Here is a 20000-nt window from a genome sequence, read left to right as displayed (position 1 = left end):
TTCAGCTTGCTGGGGGCGATGATCTCCTTCTCGCTGGAGGGCGAGGTGAGGAAGGCCTCCGCCTTGAAGTCCACGAAGTTGAGGGTGATCTGGGGGATCTTGCTGATGGCCCGATAGCGCATGAGGTCCGAATCGGAGGTGGAGTTGAGCAGGTGGCTCCGGACGTTGTTCATGGCCCCTGCTGGGAAAGCCGACTGTTCAGCAAAAAGAGGGGGGGGGCTTCAGTCTCTCCCTTCCACCCACGCATGGAGACCCCGAGCCTGGCCCAAGGGGACCAAGCTAGCCCATCCAGAGTTGGACCTTCCAGTTGCTCAGGAACAAGGAATAGGAATAGGAATGGAATAATTAGAATAGAAATAGGATAGGATAGAATAGAATAATTGGAATAGGAATAGAAATAGGAATAGGAATAGAATAGAATAGAAGTTATTGGAAAATAGAATAGAATAGAATAGAATAGAATAGAATAGAATAGAATAGAATAGAATAGAATAGAATAGAATAGAATAGAATAGAATAGAATAGAATAGAATAGAATAGAATAGAATAGAATAATGAATGGAATGGAATGGAAATGGGATAGGATAAGATAGGATAGGATGGGATAGAATAAAATAGAATAGAATAGAATAGAATAATTAGAATAGGAATAGGAATAGGAATAGAATAGAATATAATAGAATAATTAGAATAGAAATAAATAATGGAATAAAATGGAATGGAATGGAATAGAATAGGATAGGATAGAATAGAAAAGAATAGAATAGAATAGTATAGAATAATTAGAATAGAAATAGAAATAGGAATAGAATAGAATAGAATAGAATAAAGAATAGAATAGAATAGAATAGAATAGAATAGAATAGAATAGAATAGAATAGAATAGAATAGAATAGAATAGAATAGAATAGAATAGAATAGAAAAGAATAGAATAATGAATGGAATGGAATGGAAATGGGATAGGATAAGATAGGATAGGATGGGATAGAATAAAATAGAATAGAATAATTAGAATAGGAATAGGAATAGAATATAATATAATAGAATAATTAGAATAGAAATAAATAATGGAATAGAATGGAATGGAATGGAATAGAATAGGATAGGATAGAATAGAAAAGAATAGAATAGAATAGTATAGAATAATTAGAATAGAAATAGAAATAGGAATAGAATAGAATAGAATAAAGAATAGAATAGAATAGAATAGAATAGAATAGAATAGAATAGAATAGAATAGAATAGAATAGAATAGAATAGAATAGAATAGAATAGAATAGAATAGAATAGAAAATATGGAATGGATTCTCTGTGATTCTGTAATTCTGTAAGGGTCTTCTGCTTGAGCCGGGGGGGCTGGACTAGATGACTTCTTGAGGTCCCTTCCAACTCTGTCAGTCTGTGATTCTGTAAGGATTTCCTGCAGGAGCAGGCCGGTTGGACTAGATGACCTCTTGAGGTCCCTTTCCGACTCTGTAAATTCCACGAGGTTCTCCTGCTCGAGCGGAGGGTCGGACTAGACGACCTCCCGAGGTCACTTTCCATTCTCTGACTCTACGCGTGTGTAAGGTGTCTCCCGTTTTGAGCCGGGAGCTGGACTGGATGACCTCCCGGGGGTCCCTCCGAATGCTCTCGGCGGTGCCTCCCGCCTCCCCACCACCAGCACCCCGCCAGAGCCCTCCCTCCTTGCCAGGGCCACCCACCGGTGCTGGCGTGCCGGCTGTGGGCCCAGCCCTTCTCTCCCTCGCCCTTCATGGCCTCGATGTCGTCCACGGAGGAGGCCCGGCGGACGCTGTAGAAGCTCTCGTGCGAGCGCGTCCGGCTCAGGCTGCAGTTGGAGAAGGAAGCCTCTAGGTGGAGGTGGGTGGCCTTCTCCGTCCGGGGCGAGGAGTGGGTGACTGGGGGGTCCTCGCCGGCTTCCGTCTGGCGCTCCATCAGGGCTCGCCGGTCCTCGGGCTCCTCTTCCTCTTCCTCGCAGCCCAGGCCAGGGGGCTCCAGCGAGGAGGTGACCTCGTCCAGCGCCATGGACTCGCTGCTTGGCTTGGACAGGTCCACCACCACCGCCTCGTCCGGCTCGTCCGGCGGCAAAGACTGCTTGCTCCCGGCCAGGGCGAGCAGCGCCGGTAGCCTCAGCCGGAAGGACTTGCCGCGACCTAGAAGGCAGAACCGGACCAGCAATGGGGGGGCATGTTTGCGCGTGTGTGTGCAGAGCCCCCTCCTCATCCGCAGGCTGTCCATGACTTATGACGGTCCATTCCAAGCTATGACAGGTGTGGAAAAAGTCCCTGAGGACCGTTTTCCCCGCCGACGAGAGGGATTAAAATTCAGACCGACTCGTATTTAGGATGGGTGCAGCATCCCGGGTCACCCGATCAGACATGCTCGGTGACCGACTCGTATTTAGGACGGTCACAGCGTCCCGGAGTCACCTGGTCGAAGCTCAGACATGGCGACCGACTCGTATTTAGGACGGTCGTAGCATCCTGGAGTCACCCGGTCGAAGCTCAGACATGGCGACCGACTCGTATTTAGGACGGTCGCAGCGTCCCGGAGTCACCCGGTCGAAGCTCAGACATGGCGACCGACTCGTATTTAGGACGGTCGCAGCGTCCCGGAGTCACCCGGTCGAAGCTCAGACATGGCGACCGACTCGTATTTAGGACGGTCGTAGCGTCCCGGAGTCACCCGGTCGAAGCTCAGACATGGCGACCGACTCGTATTTAGGACGGTCGTAGCGTCCCGGAGTCACCCGGTCGAAGCTCAGACATGGCGACCGACTCGTATTTAGGACGGTCGCAGCATCCCGGGTTCACCCGGTCGAAGCTCAGACATGGCGACCGACTCGTATTTAGGACGGTCGCCGCGTCCCGGGTTCACCCGGTCGAAGCTCAGACATGGCGACCGACTCGTATTTAGGACGGTCGCCGCGTCCCAAGGTTCTCCGATCCTCTTTTGCAATCTTCCGACGAGCAAAGTCAACGGGGGAAACAACCGTGTCGTTTAACAACCCACAGGGGTTGTTCACTTAGCATCCGTGGCCAGGAAACCCGTCAAACTGGGGCGAGCGTCCCACTTAGCGACGGAAACCTGGGTCCCCCACATGACGGTTACAAGTCGAGGGCTGGTAAGTCGAGAAACGGTATAGGGTTCCCTGCCTGAGCAGGGGGTTGGACTAGATGACCTCCGAGTTCCCCTCCAATTATTGTTGCTGTTGTTGTTATTATGACTCCCTGTCTCGTGCCCCTTTGCCGACCCCACCCGGACCCCCATTTCTCTCTCCTGGGCCTGCTCTAAGACCCCTCCCCACAGCAGCAGCGTAGGGGGGGGAGAGCGATGCTTTGTCCACCAGGGGTCAGCAGTGACCTTGGCCCAGATAGTGGCGGGGGGGGGGCGGTGGCTGGTTGGGGGAGGGTGTTCAAAGGCGCCCCTCGCCCTGAACCCCGTGTGGGGGGGAAAACAAGACCCTGCAAGAAGAAACGCCTCCCCTCCTGGCACCTTCACAGAACACACACACACACACACTCAGACACGCACACACGCACACAGCTCACGGCCCGCACAAAATTTACCCACTCGTCTCTGCAAAGAAGCCAGGACGACGGGACAGGCTGTTCCCGAAAGAAAGAACGGAGCGAGACAGTTACCTCCGCCTGTCGTCCCCATCCATCCATCCTCCCACGCAGCCCCCCCCACTCTTCTGCTCCTCTGCACACACGCACACGCACACATACACACACACCGCCTCCTCCTCTTCCTCGGGCGACCGGCCAAGCCGCGGGAACGACTTCACCCGAGGGGACCTCGGAGTCCCTGCCGGGACCAGCCGCCCCCGCCCTGCCACAGCCTTCCTTCCCCCCCCCCACTTGTGCTCCACTCTTCCGGAGTCGGCTCTCGTTTGGCAGAGCGCCCGCGAGGACGTGTCCCGGGTGGGGAAAAAAAGAAGGGAGGAGGGCCCGGAAAGCTTGATTGCGCTTGGGCCACCAGCCTGGTTCGGCATTAGCTCTTAAGGCCCGGTCCCAAGGTTGCTCAGGAGTCCCAGGGCTTTTTTTCTCATAGAACGCCCAGAACGGCGTTCCGGCACCTTTTTTGGATGGAACCTTGTAGGGTAGGCAAGGCGGTTTGTATGACGTGTGAGTTCCGGCACCTTTTTCTTTTACAAAAAAAGCTCTATCTATCTATCTATCTATCTATCTATCTATCTATCTATCTATCTATCTATCTATCTATCTATCTATCTATCTATCTATCTATCATCTATCTATCTATCTATCCAGGGCTTTTTTTCTCATAGAACGCTCAGAACGGCGTTCCGGCACCTTTTTTGGATGGAACCTTGTAGGGTAGGCAAGGCGGGTTGTGTGACATGTGTGAGTTCCGGCACCTTTTTCTTTTACAAAAAAAGCACTGCTAAGGACCTTTTCCACCAGGCTCTGGGCCTTTGGACGACGGGTTCTTGAGACTGGTGTGTGTGTGTGTGTGTGTGTGTGTGTAACCCCCTGCTCGAGCAGGAGACCCTTACCCAATTGCCGAACGACAAAGAGTTTGGAAGGGACCTCGGAGGGCATCTAGTCCAACCCCGCCCGCCCCCCCCCCCTTTGCTGGAGCAGGCGAGCCTTAAAATATCCTCGAATGACGGAGGGAAGGTGTCTCCCTCAGCGGTCATCTAGTCCAGCCCCCTGCTCGAGCGGGAGACCCTTACAATATCCTCGAATGACAAGAGTGGGAAGGAACGCCGGAGGTCATCTGGTCCAACCCCCTTCCCCCCACCACCCCCGCTCAAGCAGGAGACCCTTAGAGAATCGCAGAGTTGGAAGGGACCTCGAGGTCATCTAGTCCAACCCCCTGCTCGAGGAGGAGACCTGACAGGATTATGGAACAGCAGAGTTTGAAGGGACCTTGGAGGTCATCCACCGAGGGTCGGCCCCAGAATTAGAAAAGAATGGAATGGAATGGAATAGAATAAGAATAGAGAATATGGAATAGAATAGAATAGAATAGAATAGAATAGAATAGAATAGAATAGAATAGAATAGAATAGAATAGAATAGAATAGAATAGAATAGAATAGGATAGGATAGGATAGGATAGGATAGGATAGGATAGGATAGGATAGGATAGGATAGGATAGGATAGGACAGGACAGGACAGGACAGGACAGGACAGGACAGGACAGGACAGGACAGAACAGAACAGAATAGAAAAGAAATAGGAGAATAGAATAGAATAGAACAGAACAGAACAGGATAGAATAGAATAGAATAGAATAGAAAAAAAATAGGAGAATAGAGTAAATTACAGAATAGAATAGAATAGAATAGAATAGAATAGAATAGAATAGAATAGAATAGAATAGAATAGAATAGAATAGAATAGAATAGAATAGAATAGAATAGAAACAGGAGAATAGAATAGAAACAGGAGAATAGAATAAAATACAGAATAGAATAGAATACAGAACAGAACAGAATAGAATAGAATAGAATAGAATAGAATAGAATAGAATAGAATAGAATTAGGAGAATAGAATAGAATAGAATAGAATAGAATAGAATAGAATAGAATAGAATAGAATAGAATAGAATAGAATAGAATAGAATAGAATAGAATAGAATAGAAACAGGAGAATAGAATAGAAACAGGAGAATAGAATAAAATACAGAATAGAATAGAATACAGAACAGAATAGAATAGAATAGAATAGAATAGAATAGAATAGAATAGAATAGAATAGAATTAGGAGAATAGAATAGAATAGAATAGAATAGAATAGAATAGAATAGAATAGAATAGAATAGAATAGAATAGAATAGAATAGAATAGAAACAGGAGAATAAAATAAAATACAGAATAGAATAGAATACAGAACAGAACAGAACAGAACAGAATAGAATAGAATAGAAAATTAACCAGCGGAACTGCTTGCCACTAGACCTTGTGAGTGGCCCATCCCTCGGGGCTCGCAAGAAGACACCGGACAGCCACTGCACTGAAGTGACACTGGGTCTCCTGCTTGAGCAGGGGGCTGGACTAGAAGATCTCCAAGGTCCCTTCCAGCTCTATTCCAACTGACTGACAGTTCGTTACGACCGTTGGTTTAGTGACCGTTGCAGGTTCCCACGCCCTTGGGGGAAAATGCGACCCACAACCGTTTTTCACCCTCCAGTCCCTCGCCGCCTCCCCGGGGTCACATGCGATTTAGCTTGACCCCCGACTCACAGTTGTGACGGTCGCAGCGCCCCCCCTTTGGCGACCTTCTGCGAAGCCAAGCCCCGATTCCCTTCACCTCCGTGGGACTGGCACCCCCCGAGTGGATTCACTTAACAACCGGGGGCTGGTGGTGGCAGGAAGGTCGCTAAAGAGGGGGCAAAAACCCTTCCACCCTCTCTCGACAAGAGCTGTTTGGGGTGCCTCGGTGGTCGCCAAACGGGGCACGCCCAAAAACACTCTTCCCCCGAAATGCAGATGCCGATCAAAGAAAACAGCGCCGTCTCCTTTGGATGGCGAGCTCCCCCCCCTGGGGTCACAACCAGCCTTCCTTGAAAGGAGGGTGGGGTGGAAGGAGAAGTGAGAGAAACTGGCGAGGGCCAGGACACTGGCATGTCTCGCAGAGGCGCTTTCCAAGGGTCTGTCCCTTCTTCCCTCCCCTGCGGAGCGTCCCCCCCTTCCTACCTGTGGGCAGCCAGGCGGCCGGAGAGACCCAGTGGTTGGTGTTCTTGGCGGTGCCGGTCAGCCGGGCCTGATCCACTACCACCTCGAAATTCAGAATGAACATGATGACGGCGCCGCTTTCGTTCTTGACCGGCACCACGTCCACTAGGCAGAGGAAGCAGCTGCCTGCAAGGGGGAGGGGGAGAAGGGGGGAGGGAGGGGGTCAGAAGAGAAAAAAAGGGGGGCTCCCTTTTGCTCCCCACTCCCCAGGGCGGGAGATGGGGCGAGGGGCGGGCGGGGGCGAGCACTCCGAGGAGAGGTGGAGCTCCGGCCCGCCTCCAGTCAATCTCCAGAGGTCATTCAAATGGGGAAGGGGACTTGGGCAGCCCCGATGATGCGCTGGAGGTGCCACCTTATGCCAACTTCCTCCCCCCGCCTTCCAGGGGCAAGACTGAGTTACTTTCCGGGCCGTTCGGGCCGGGTGTAGAATTCCTCACCCTTCAGGCCGAGCAGGATACAAATATAGGATATAAGATAGAGTCTAAATATAGAACAGAATAGAAGATAGAAGATAGAGAATAGAACAGACCAGAATCAAATGAATGGAATGGAATGGAATGGAATGGAATGGGATAGGATAGGATGGGATGGGATGGGATGGGATGGGATAGGGTAGGGTAGGATAGGGTAGAATAATTAAAATGGAAATAAAATAAAATTAATAGAATATAGACTGTAGAATATAGAACACAATATAATACAGAATGTAGAGAATAGAGCAGAACAGAATCAAATGGAATAGAACAGAATAAAAATACAGAATAGAATAGAATGGAATGGAATGGAATGGAATGGAATGGAATGGAAGAGAAGAGAAGAGAAGAGAAGAGAAGAGAAGAGAAGAGAAGAGAAGAGAAGAGAAGAGAAGAGAAGAGAAGAGAGAATATGGAATAGAATAGAATGGAATGGAATGGAATGGAAATAAGAATAGTATAGTATAGTATAGTATAGTATAGTATAGTATAGTATAGAATAAAATAGAATAGAATAGAATAGAATAGAATAGAATAGAATAGAATAGAATTAGAATAAAATAATATCTTAGTACAGATTAAGAATATAGAACACAATAGAACATAGAGTATAGAGAGTGGAATAGAACAGAATCAAATGGAGTAGAATAGAAATGCAGAACAGGACAGAAGAGAATAGAATAATTAAAATAGAAATAGAATAAAATAAATAGAACACAGGCTATAGTATACAGTACAGAATAGAATATAGAATATAGAGAATAGAACAGAACAGAACTGAATGGAATAGAATAGAAATATAGAATAGAACAGAACAGAACAGAATAGACTAGAAAATAGAACAGAACAGAACGGAATTAAGAATAGAATAGAATACAGAATAGGAACAGAACAGAACAGAACAGACCAGAATAGAATATAGAATAGAACAGAACAGAACTAAGAATAGCATAAGAACAGAACAGAACAGCGTAAGGACAGGGAACAGAATAGATTACAGAACAGAACAGAAGACAGAATAGAGCTCAGAGTAGAATAGAAATCGCAACAGCCATAGAAATCAGAGGCCGAGGGCACCCCTGGGCACAAACAGAGTCCGGCTGTGCCAAGGCGGGCACCGCTCGCCCGAATGCCAGGCAGAGTTTGCACTCGGCACAAGGCAACGCGTCGGAGTTCAGCCCCGGCATGGCTTGGGTCTTTCTCTGCCCATCACGGTTGAGGCACTGCCAGCGGGTGCCCACCGGGCAGAAGCCGGCTTGTCCAGCTTTGCCCAAGCCTTGGAGGCCGGTCCGTCCAGGCTGCCCATGAAAGCTGGAGATGGGCCGCAGTTCACCCGGGAGAGAAAGAGAGAGGGAGGGAGAGAAAGAGAGAGAGAGAGAGAGAGAAAAGAGTGAAAGAGAAAGAATGAGAGAAATAGAAAGAAAGAGGGAGAGGGAGAGGGAGAAAGACAGAGAGAGGGAGGGAGAGAGAGAGAAAAGAGAGAAAGAGAAAGAATGGGAGAAATAGAAAGAAAGAGGGAGAGGAAGAGGAAGAGAGAGAGAGAGGGAGGGTGTGAAGGAGGGAGAGAGAAAGACAGAGAAAGAGAGAAAGAGAAAGAATGGGAAAAAGAGAAAGAACGAAAGAGGGAGAGAGAGAAAGAGGCAGGGAGGGAGGAAGAGAAAGAAAGACAGAGAGAGAGAGAATGAGAGAGAGGAAGATAAAGAAGAGAGAGAGAGAAGAGAGAAAGAATGGGAGAAAGAGAAAGAAATGGAGAGAGAAAGATGGAGGAAGAGAGAGAAAGAGAGAAAGAATGGGAGAAAGAGAAAGAAAGAGGGAGAGAGAAATATGGAGGAAGAGAGAGAGAAAGAAAGATGGAGGAAGAGAGAGAGAGAAAGAAAAGAGAGAAAGAAAAGAGAGAAAGAAAGAAAGAATGGGAGAGAAAGATGGAGGAAGAGAGAGAAAGAGAGAAAGAGAAGAGAGAGAAACAATGGGAGAAAGAGAAAGAAAGAGAAAGATGGAGGAAGAGAGAGAGAGAGAAAGATGGAGGAAGAGAGAGAGAGAAAGAAAGATGGAGGAAGAGAGAGAAAGAGAGAAAGAAAAGAGAAAGAGAAGAGAGAGAAAGAATGGGAGAAAGAGAAAGAAAGAGAAAGATGGAGGAAGAGAGAGAGAGAGAAAGAAAAGAGAGAAAGAGACGAGAGAAAGAAAGAAAGAATGGGAGAAAGAGAAAGAAAGAGGGAGAGAAAGATGGAGGAAGAGAGAGAGAGAAAGAGAGAAAGAAAAGAGAAAGAGAAGAGAGAGAAAGAATGGGAGAAAGAGAAAGAAACAGGGAAAGAGAAAGATGGAGGAAGAGAGAGAGAGAAAGAGAGAAAGAAAGAGGGAGGGAGAGAGAAAAAGACAGAGAGAGAGAATGAGAGAGAGGAAGAGAGAAAAAAGAGAGAAAGAGAATGGGAGAAAGAGAGAAAGAAAGAGGGGGAGAGGGGAGAGAGAATGAGAAGAGAGGAAGAGAAAGAATGAGAAAGAAAGAAAGAGAAAAGAGAAAAAGAAAGAATGAGAGAAAGAGAAAGAAAAAAGAGAAAGAATGAGAGAGAGGAAGAGAGAAAGAAAAAAAGAGACAAAGAGAGAAAGAATGAGAGAAAGAAGGAAAAAGAGAGAGAGAGAAGGGGGGGGAGGGCGGCCGGGAAACTTCTTCGGACACGAGCCCCGGTGAGATTTGGGATTTTATGCCCAAATAAGGCTGTGGGCAGTTGCCGCCGCTGCCGCCGGCCACACCATGGCAACCGGCAAAAGCAAAAGGGGGGGCAGCCTCACACACACACACACACACACACACACACACAAACACACACACAGCCCGAGACGTCAGCACTGGAGCACACACACCCCCCCCACACAAAGAAAAACACAAACCCCCAAGATGTCAGCAGCAGAGCCAAGCTCCGGGGTGCCGCAGCGCCGGACTCGAGGCCAAGAGGCGAAGGGTGGCAGGAATCGGGGATGGCCTGAATGAAAAGGAGGGCTAGAGAGGGAGGGGGGAGAGGGAGGGGGGACTGCCAGGATTTAGGGGGGGTGGGCTGCCCCAGAAAAAAGAGGGGGTGCGTGTCGACCTCTTCTCCAAAGCCCCAGAAGGCAGGAGAAGCGGCGACGACGAAAAGAAGGGGAAACGTCCGTGACAGCGGGGACGAATAGCCGGTGGAACTGCTCGCCACCGGACGTTCCGGGCGCTCCGCCACTTGGAAGTTTGAAAAGAAGAGACCGGAGAGCCATTTGTCTCTGACACGGTATATAGGGTCTCCTGCTCGAGTAGGGGGGGGTTGGACTAGATGACCTCCGAGCTCCCTTCCGAACCCGTCGTTCCGCGGTTCCGGGAGGGTCTCCTGCTCGAGGACGGAGTCAAGGTCACATCCAGCTGTGTCATTCTAGGATTCCGTAAGGGTCTCCTGCTCGGGCAGGGGGTTGGGCTAGATGACCTCCCAGCTCCCTTCCAAATCTGTGATTCTGCGAAGGTCTCCTGCTCAGGCAGGGGGTTGGACTAGATGACCTCCCAGGTCCCTTTCAACTATCTCGTTCTCTGATTCTGTAAGGGTCTCCTGCTCGGGCAGGCGGTTGGACTAGATGACCTCCCAGGTCCCTTCCAACTATCTCGTTCTATGATTATGTAAGGGTCTCCTGCTCGGGCAGGGGGTTGGACTAGATGACCTCCGAGCTCCCTTCCGAACCCGTCGTTCCGCGATTACAGGAAGGTCTCCTGCTCGAGGACGGAGTCAAGGTCCCGTCCAGCTGTGTCATTCTAGGATTCCATAAGGGTCTCCTAATCGGGCAGGGGGTTGGACTAGATGACCTCCCAGGTCCCTTCCAACTATCTCGTTCTATGATTCTGTAAGGGTCTCCTGCTCGGGCAGGGGGTTGCACTAGATGACCTCCAAGGTCCCTTCCAACTCTGTCATTCTATCATTCTGTAAGGGTCTCCTGCTCGGGCAGAGGGTTGGACTAGATGACCTCCCAGGTCCCTTCCAACTATCTCGTTCTATGATTCCGTAAGGGTCTCCTAATCGGGCAGGGGGTTGGGCTAGATGACCTCCCAGGTCCCTTCCAAATCTGTGATTCTGCGAGGGTCTCCTGCTCGGGCAGGGGGTTGGACTAGATGACCTCCCAGGTCCCTTCCAACTCTCTCATTCTATGATTCTGTGAGGGTCTCCTGCTCGGGCAGGGGGTTGGACTAGATGACCTCTGAGGTCCCTTTCAACTCTATCATTCTATGATTCTGTAAGAGTCTCTTGCTTGAGCAGGGGGTTGGACTAGATGACCTCCCAGGTCTCTTCCAGCTCTGTCATTCCATGATTCTGCGAGGGTCTCCCGCTTGGGCAGGGGGTTGGACTAGATGACCTCTGAGGTCCCTTCGTGTTGTTAAGTTACTCACACCGTCGTTGAGCAAATCCAGCTTCCCCTTTGACTCTGCTCACCTGAAGGTCATTAAAGGGGAATCACCTTAACCCCCCCCCCTCCTCCGGTGATACTACGACCGTCGTTAACAGGAACGCCTGTTTCGCCTTCCGTCCTGTGCTCTAACCACTGGGCCGCACAGCCCCTTCCCAGGAAAGCCGGGCCCGAAACCAGGGGCCCCGTGGCTATCGTGGTTTCCTACAAGCCTTCATTGCTTTCGAAGAGACGGGCCGGCTGGCTAGGATGACATCTCTCTCCATCCCAGGGAGGACAGTCGGCAAAGCACTCTGTCCATGCTCAGAGACACCCTTCCCGATTTCCCCCCCCCCCGCCTCCAGCAAGCAAAAGAGAGAGCTGCCTGCTTCGCCTCCCACTCTCTAGCCACCTAATGGAAAGCCCGGGACTACAACTCCCATCACTCCTCCCACAGAGTGAGTGAGGCAGGGGAAGAAAGAGTCACCTTTTTTTTTCTCCTGGCGCAATGCCACGTCTGGCCAGCAGGGGGGAGGGCTTGTCTCGCAGTTCTGACGGCTGAGAAGGGAAGAGGGATGGGAGCCGGCCCGGCCGCCACTAAGCAAGACGTCTGTCAAGGGGCTTTGGCCCCGTTCGACGACCTCCCTTCGCCGCCGTCGTTAAAGCGGGTCGCCGCGGGTGCCCCGGTTGTTAAGTGAACCTGGCTTCCCCCTTGTTTGTCAGACGGTCGCAACAGGGGATTGCGTGAGCCAGCCGCCCCCACCGGACAGCGTGAGCGTCATAAAGACGAGCGCCCGAAGGTGGACGGCGGGAATCCTGTGACGGTCGTAACTCCGAAACGGGGCCGTCAGCCCCCTTCGGCAGGACTCCGAACGGTCACTGAACGAAACAAAGAAGGCCTGGCGACAAATCCTTCTCTTCCCTGGGGAGTTTCCCAGCTCCAGTCTCAAAACTCCTCCCGGGAAGGGGTGCCTTTGAGGTCATCCATCCCACCCCACTTGGGAGGCAGAGTCCCTCGTGAGCCTTGGCGGAGGAGAAACTGGCCGGACCGAATGCCGGTTTTGTCCTCAGGAAGGGAAAAGGGGGACCAGGGTTTTAACATGCACAACCTCGCATTCGTGTCCCCGCGTGCCGGGGAGAGGGAACTCTGCGCATGCTCGGAGCTGCCATCTTCACCACCCTGCTTTCCCGAGAAGCAGAGGTGGCTCCAGCAAGCCAGCCAAGCCGCACAAGCGAGGGAAGTCGCCTGCCTCTCCCATTTTTTACACACACATACACACACACACACACACACAGAGTTGTACGTTTGTCTCACTGCGTGGTTTGCGGAAACCCGAGTTGCAACCGTGGCAGAAGAGCAGCCGAGCGACTCACGGAGATTGGACACAGGGAGTCCTCGACTTACAAAAGTTCGTTTAGTGACCATTCCAAATTACGACGTTGTCGGAAAAAAGGGACTTACGACCACATTTCCCGCTTGACAACTGTTGCAGCCTTCCTCAGGGTCCCGTGCTCAAAATTCAGGCACTTGGCAATCGACTCGTATTTATGACGGTCGCAGTGTCCCGGGATCACGTGATCAAAATTCGGATGCTTGGCAACTGACTCATATTTATGACAATTGTAGCATCCCAAGGTCCCGTGATCAAACTTCAGATACTTGGCAACCGACTCGTATTTATGACGGTTGCAGCGTCCCAAGGTCCCGTGATCAAACTTCAGATACTCGGCAACCGACTCGTATTTGTGACGGTCGCAGTGTCCCGGGTCACCTGATCAAAATTCAGACGCTCGGCAACCGACTCATATTTATGACGGTCGCAACGTCCCAAGGTCCCGTGATCAAACTTCAGATACTTGGCAACCGACTCGTATTTATGACGGTCGCAGCGTCCCAAGGTCCCGTGATCAAACTTCAGACACTCGGCAACCGACTCGTATTTGTGACGGTCGCAGTGTCCCGGGGTCCCGTGATCAAAATTCAGACGCTCGGCAACTGGCTCGTATTTGTGACGGTCGCAGCGTCCCGGGGCCCCGTGATCCCCTTTGGCAAGCCAAGGCCAGGGGAAAGCCCGATTCGCTTAACAACGGGGTCACTAAGCGAACAACTTAAGAACGGGGGTGGGGTGGGGCAGGAAAGATTGTGAAACGGAGAGCGATTCACGTCACCAAAGGCCTCGCTTAACGACCCACGTGGGATCAGTTCTCTTCAGCCTACATCCAGGACAACTTGCCCGCTTCCCGATTGGGTTGGGGTTGGTCAGCACGCACCTATCCACACGTGCACATCAAGTGACAAGGCCAATTTATCGGGGGGTGGGGGGTGGGATGGATGAGGAGGAGAAGGGAGGGGAGGGGAGAGGCCGGCTGTGGAAGATGGGCTTTGCCTTTCCTGGAGACACCCACGCCGCTTTTCCTTTGGGGGAGATTCAGAGCCTGCCGCTGCGCTGAACGCAGCCTTTCAGCGACCCCCCCCCACCTTTCCAGACCCTCTGCTGTCTTTTCAGGGAGGGGGGGTGTCTTCGTGTCTCCGTGGGTGTCTGGGGGGGGGTTGTGAGCAGAGGCCAAAGCAGCCCCTCCCCATATTGGCACCAAAGTTGGGGTGACGGCCGGACGCCGACACCCCGGTTGTCCCGGCCGGCCGGCCATCGGCCGAAAGGATGGGCCCCATTCCAGACAGGGAGGGAAGAAACCGAATGCTTCCCCCCCCCTTCCCAGGCAGGGCAGCCCCCCCTGAAAAAAAAAGCTCTCGTCACCCGGGGGGGGGCAATTATCCTGGGCAGCAGCTGAAAGCCCCCCACCACTTTGGCTGCCCTCCTTTCAGCCAGCTGGACGGGCCTGGCTCTTGCTTTGCAGCAGCTGAAAGGCCGCGGCCTGCCCTCCTTTCAGCAGCTGAAAGGCCCCCCTTGCCGGCCCTCCTTTCAGCGAGCAGGACCCCACGTGCGGCTGTCTGTCACACAATCGGCTATCTTGGTCTGTGTGTGTGTGTGTGTGTGTGTGTGTGTGTGTGTGTGTGTTTGAGCATGAAGCCGTGGACGTGTCTGGGGAGGGGCGAGGATTTCCCTAAAGGTGGTGGGAGGGTGGTGGGAGGGGGGGGAGGCGGGCGTGCCTCCCGGCCGCAGCTGGCTTTGTTTACCCGCCGGCTGGCGGGCCCGGGAAAGAAAAAAGCCACCTGGCAACCGGGCCTCTGTCCTCAACGTGGCGAGGAGAGGCAGCCCTGCCTGGATACCGGGGAGGGGGCTGGGATAGGGGGGGGTGTTCTGGGGAGGGGGCTGCCCCGCTTGCCGTACCCTCAAAAATGGCGGAGGGAGGGAGGAAAACTCACATAAACACACGAGACACACACACACACACACACACACACACATACATAGACAAAGGGGTCCACACTAGGCCTCCTCACTCCACCCGCTTACCCCCCCACCCCTTAGAAGACCCCTGCCCAGCACATCCTGCGGGAGTGGGGGGACTTCGGCTGCACCCCTTTCTGCAGATACGGTCCCTCGGCAGCAGATCTCTCCATTCCCAAAAGGATCGAGCCACCGGATCCCCACCCCACCCCGACCCAGATTCCTCTTCCCAACCGAGAGGATCGGGCACCGCAGGATCGCATGCAGGGAACCCGCACACACACACACACACACACACACACACACACACACCGCTTGGGAGCTGGCAGGCCCTACTACAACTCTCGGCAACCCACCCCCCACCCCCAAGCTGGTTCTACGGTGGATCTAAACCAGGGGGGTCCTCCAACTTTCCGGGGGGAGGGGATGGATCCACGCAAGTGGCGGTCGAGCACACGCGTGTGTGCGGCACCATTCGTACTCGAGGGCCCACTCAACCGCCACTTCCGCCGCCTGGTTCCGAATGGGCTGTGGCCCGGTGTTGGGCCGTAGCCCGGGCGTTGCAGACCCCTCTTCTATAGAGGGCCAAAGCTGGACAGGGGGGGACGCGGAGATGGCTAACACGTCCCCTAACATATAACCAGAAAGCCGCCACTGTCATATTTGGGGGGGGCGAGTTGGGCCAGGTCCACCCTCTGATTCCGGGCACTGCGGTCGAGAGGGTGGGAAGGATACGCCAGACGGACGTTAACCGGGAAACGGCTGCGAGTCCTCGGCGGACACGGAGAGAGTCCCGTTCAAGGACGCCTGCGGGCCTCTCAATTGGGGTGTCTTTTCCTTCCTGCTCCCCCTTTCTCAGGCTGAGTCGGGGGGTGGCCCCCCTCCCGACCCTGCAAACCCCCTGCCCTTGGGGGGCCGCCTCTCGGCTGCCGGGATCGGACGCCGTGGCCCTTTCGACGGCGTCAGTTCCCGGGGAAAACAGGCGATGCCGGGGCGGCCTCACAGCCAGATTCTCTCCCCAGCCCCCCACCCACCCCAACTCCGGGGTGCAATTTTTGGGGTGCCGCCGACGGGAACCAGGCAAGGCCGCCCTCCCCCCCCAAGGGCAGATTCGGCCACATCCCCCTTTTCCTAATGTCCTCCGTTCCGTTTCACCGCTTGCCGATCGAAACAAAACAATAATCGCGGGGGGGGGGACAAAAAGGAGGCAGCCTCTAAAAGTGTGTGTGGGGGGGGGACGGTCTTCCCAGACCTGGGTTTGAGTATTCCAATAGGGAAGGGCGAAGCCCGCCTCAAAGTTCACCCCCAAATAGTTCTGGGGTCACCCCAACAGAGGGCAATTTGGCGATCGGGGAAAAACATACCTCTGTCCTCAGTGTTCTCCTTAACACCGTATTGGGTTTTACGGTGAGGGATACGGGTTCAAATCTATCCTTTGCTCCCCCCCCCATCCTCTGCTCTAACAACCCACAAAGGGGGGGGACCCTGCAAGACACCAACGAAAGACCCCCAGCTTCACCCTCTAATTCACTGTGTGGGGTTATAATGACACCCCCTCCCCAGACAGAGCCAAAGGGGGGAGGGGCTGGCAGGAGAAGGTGGCAAGATGGCCGACGGTCCAAATAAGGAATTTACTCAGTCCTTCACTTACAATAGCTCACTTAGTGACCGTTTGAAGTTACAACGGCGCTGGGGGGGAAAAAGGATCGTTTCTCACTCTTACGACCGTTGCAGTATCCCCGTGGTCACTCGATTTGCACTCGGGTGCTCGACAACCGTCTCACACTTAAGGAGGGCCGCAGCCTCCCCGGAGTCCCGGGATTCCCGTTGGCGACCGTCCCGACGAGCAAAAATCCAGGGGGAAGCCAGACTCACTTTACAACCCGTGTCACTTCAGCGAACATCTGCACGCATTTACGAGGAAGGCCGTAAAACGGAGCAAAACTCACTTGTGGACAGAAAGGGCGGCCTCGGTTGGGATCGGACGCCGAGGACTAGCCGAAGCGGGAGAAGGGCAAATGAGGACCGGCGGATCGGACGCCACGGGGATCTGATTTGCAGGCGATTAATCGAAGGAGCCCTCTGATTCGAGGGAGTCCTCGGGTTTACGACGCCGACAGGGAGCGGAATATCCACCGCCAAGGGACAACGATGGCAAGGGAGGCACATTCCCCAGAGCCGCCTCTGCCGATTCCTTTAGCCAAGGTGGCGAGGGAAGAGTCGAACTCACTTCACAAAGGTCTCGCTTAGCGACCTAAATTCCCGGCTCTGTTGCGGTCGCAAACTGAGGACTGCCTGGATTACGGGGGGAGGGCTCGTCCGGCACGAACCCTGTTTGGAAACGTTCAATGGATCTGTAAAAATGAGCACCACGTCTTGGGTTATCAGTTCGAACCGGGGGATCAACAATTGCCGGGCTGCAGACTTCATACTGGTCCGTGGCTTGTTACGGTAATCAGAAGACACCAAACTTAATTCACTACAAGAAAATTGCGACTTATAAAGACATTTTGAATACTGAAGGGAAAATGAAAACTAATCTGAGAACGGGAAGAACAGGGACCTGATCTATCACGGGGGTCCACACCCGCAAATTCCAACGCGATACGAAAAAAAGAGGTTCAAACGTCTGGATTTCCCAAAGATCCGGGCGAATTTCATCAGACAGGACTGACATCCGGTGACAAATCTGTGAAGTTGAAGTTGTATCTGTGAAGTTGAAAGACGGAAGAGGAACAAGTTAAAAGAAAGAAGAGCGATAACACGGGCAAGCAACTTAAAAAGAGTTTGAAAACTGACAAAGCCTCTGGGAAAGGTCTATGGTTAGAAGAAGAAGAAAAAAAACGAGGAAAAACCACGTCGATTTTAAGCCAGAATTATTTTGGTTAGGTATAATCAGGGCTTTTTTTCTCATAGAACGCTCAGAACGGAGTTCCGGCACCTTTTTTGGATGGAACCTTGTAGGGTAAGCAAGGCAGGTTGTATGACATGTGTGAGTTCCGGCACCTTTTTCTTTTACAAAAAAAGCACTGGGTATAATTGTAGGAAAGGACGAGAAGGACCGTGCGTACGTAACGTTACGCGTATTAACTGCAGCGAGGATTGTATATTGGCTCAACGCTGGAAAGACGGAAGAATCCCCAGCGGAGGAAGAAATCACGAAGACCGTTTTGGACTGTGCAGAAATGGACAGACTGACGGCCGAAAATGAAAGAGAAAGAAGATTCGGAATACTTTAGGACAGAGGTCACCGACCTTTCTCGGTTGAAGGACCGGGAGAAAAAAAGGGAGGGAGAAGCATTTTACATGCGTGTGTACGTATGTGCGCACGGGGCCGCGAGCACTCCCGCAACGCAAACGAGGTGGGGCTAGTGCCTGCGGGATACTCACTAGCTCTGCCCAGTTCTTGCGTGACGCAGCGTCTTCTTTCTGCGTCCCGTGGCATGCTGGCGGCTGTTTTTGCACCATGCATCATGGCGGTAGCCCGTTTTTGTGCCCCGCAGCGCGGCGGTGGCCCGTTTCCACACCGGGTCCATTTTGGTGCCTTTCAGCACAGCGGTGTCCCATTTTTGTGCCCCAAGGCGCGGCGGCGACAGCCAATTTTTATCCCCTGAAGTGCGGCAGCAGCGGCCCGTTTTCACACCCTGAGCCGCAACGGCCTGATTTCGTGACTGAGGCATGGTGGTAGCGGCCTGTTTCCACACCCCGAGGGGTGGCGGTGGCGGCTCGTTTTCACACCCTGAGGCATGGCAGTGGCAGCTCGTTTTCACACCTTCAGGCATGGTTTTGGTGGCCCATTTTGGCAGCTGAGGCATGGCGGCTGCCCGTTTTCACACCACAAGGTGTGGCAATCGCAGCCAGTTTTCACGGCTGAGGCGTGGCGGCGGCCCGTTTTCGCGGCTGAGGCGTGGCGGCGGCCCATTTTCACACCCTGAGGCATGGCAGCGGTGGCCCGTTTTCACACCCTGAGGCGTGGCGGTGGCGGCCTGTTTTCACACCTTCCGGCATGGTTTTGGCGGCCCGTTTTCACGGCTGAGGTGTGGCGGTGGCCTGTTTTCACACCCTGAGGCCCTGGCAGCGGAGGCCTGTTTTCACACCTCGAGACGTGGTGGTGGCGGCCCTCTTTTGCACCCCGCGGCTGCGGCGCTAGCGCAACTAAGGGGGTGTGCACGTACACACGCGCGCGGACTGGCCAGCCTGTCCCGCGACCTGGCAGCCAGTAGGCTGCGGCCCGCAAGTTGGGGATCCCTGCTTTAGAACACGGGATTACCAACGGCCAGAAAAAGGAGGTAGAAAGGCGTTTAACATGCGTTGTTGTTGTTAGCTGCGACATCGTGTCCGACCCATCGCGACCCCATGGACAACGTTCCTCCAGGCCTTCCTGTCCTCTACCATCTTCTGGAGTCCATTTAAGCTCACGCCTCCTGCTTCAGTGACTCCGTCCATGCGTTAGCAAGGTAAATATTGGAACCCAGACGAGACGTTGCTGATAAAAGATTAACCATCTGGGACTATGAAGAAGAAGAAGGAGGAGGAGGAGGAGGAGGAGGAGGAGGAGGAGGAGGAGGAGAAGAAGAAGAAGAAGAAGAAGAAGAAGAAGAAGAAGAAGAAGAAGAAGAAGAAGAAGAAGAAGAAGAAGAAGACTCGAAGGCCACGGAGTGAGCGACTGCCCAGTTTCTCGTGAACTGACCCCAAGGTTTTATGGGAGGAGGAGGAGGAGGAGGAGGAGGAGGAGGAGGAGAAGAAGAAGAAGAAGAAGAAGAAGAAGAAGAAGAAGAAGAAGAAGAAGAAGAAGAAGAAGAAGAAGAAGAAGAAGAAGAAGAAGAAGAAGAAGAAGAAGACTCGAAGGCCACGGAGTGAGCGACTGCCCAGTTTCTCGTGAACTGACCCCAAGGTTTTATGGGAGGAGGAGGAGGAGGAGGAGGAGAAGAAGAAGAAGAAGAAGAAGAAGAAGAAGAAGAAGAAGAAGAAGAGAAGAAGAAGAAGAAGAAGAAGAAGAAGAAGAAGAAGAAGAAGAAGAAGAAGAAGAAGAAGACTCGAAGGCCACGGAGTGAGCAACTGCCCAGTTTCTCGTGA

At 52.4% G+C, this 20000-nt stretch overlaps 1 protein-coding gene across 1 annotated transcript in view; it reads right to left on the bottom strand.

The window, feature by feature from the left end:
* Window positions 1-20000, bottom strand: part of KCNH2 (potassium voltage-gated channel subfamily H member 2) — a gene marked incomplete at both ends in the record, with an annotated part of 58098 nt that overhangs the window by 23269 nt on the left and 14829 nt on the right. Inside the window, 3 exons of the mRNA XM_081344946.1 lie at window positions 1-181; window positions 1705-2154; window positions 6671-6835. The exon at window positions 1-181 is cut by the window's left edge and continues 37 nt beyond it. Coding sequence (XP_081201072.1) covers window positions 1-181; window positions 1705-2154; window positions 6671-6835 — 796 coding nt within the window. The remainder of the gene's footprint in view (window positions 182-1704; window positions 2155-6670; window positions 6836-20000) is intronic.

This window comes from Vipera berus (assembly GCF_964194415.1).
Source record: "Vipera berus genome assembly, chromosome: Z".
NCBI classification, from domain to species: domain Eukaryota; kingdom Metazoa; phylum Chordata; class Lepidosauria; order Squamata; family Viperidae; genus Vipera; species Vipera berus.
The sequence above is the reverse complement of the archived record's forward strand: the minus strand, read 5'-3'. Positions and strand labels throughout refer to the sequence as shown.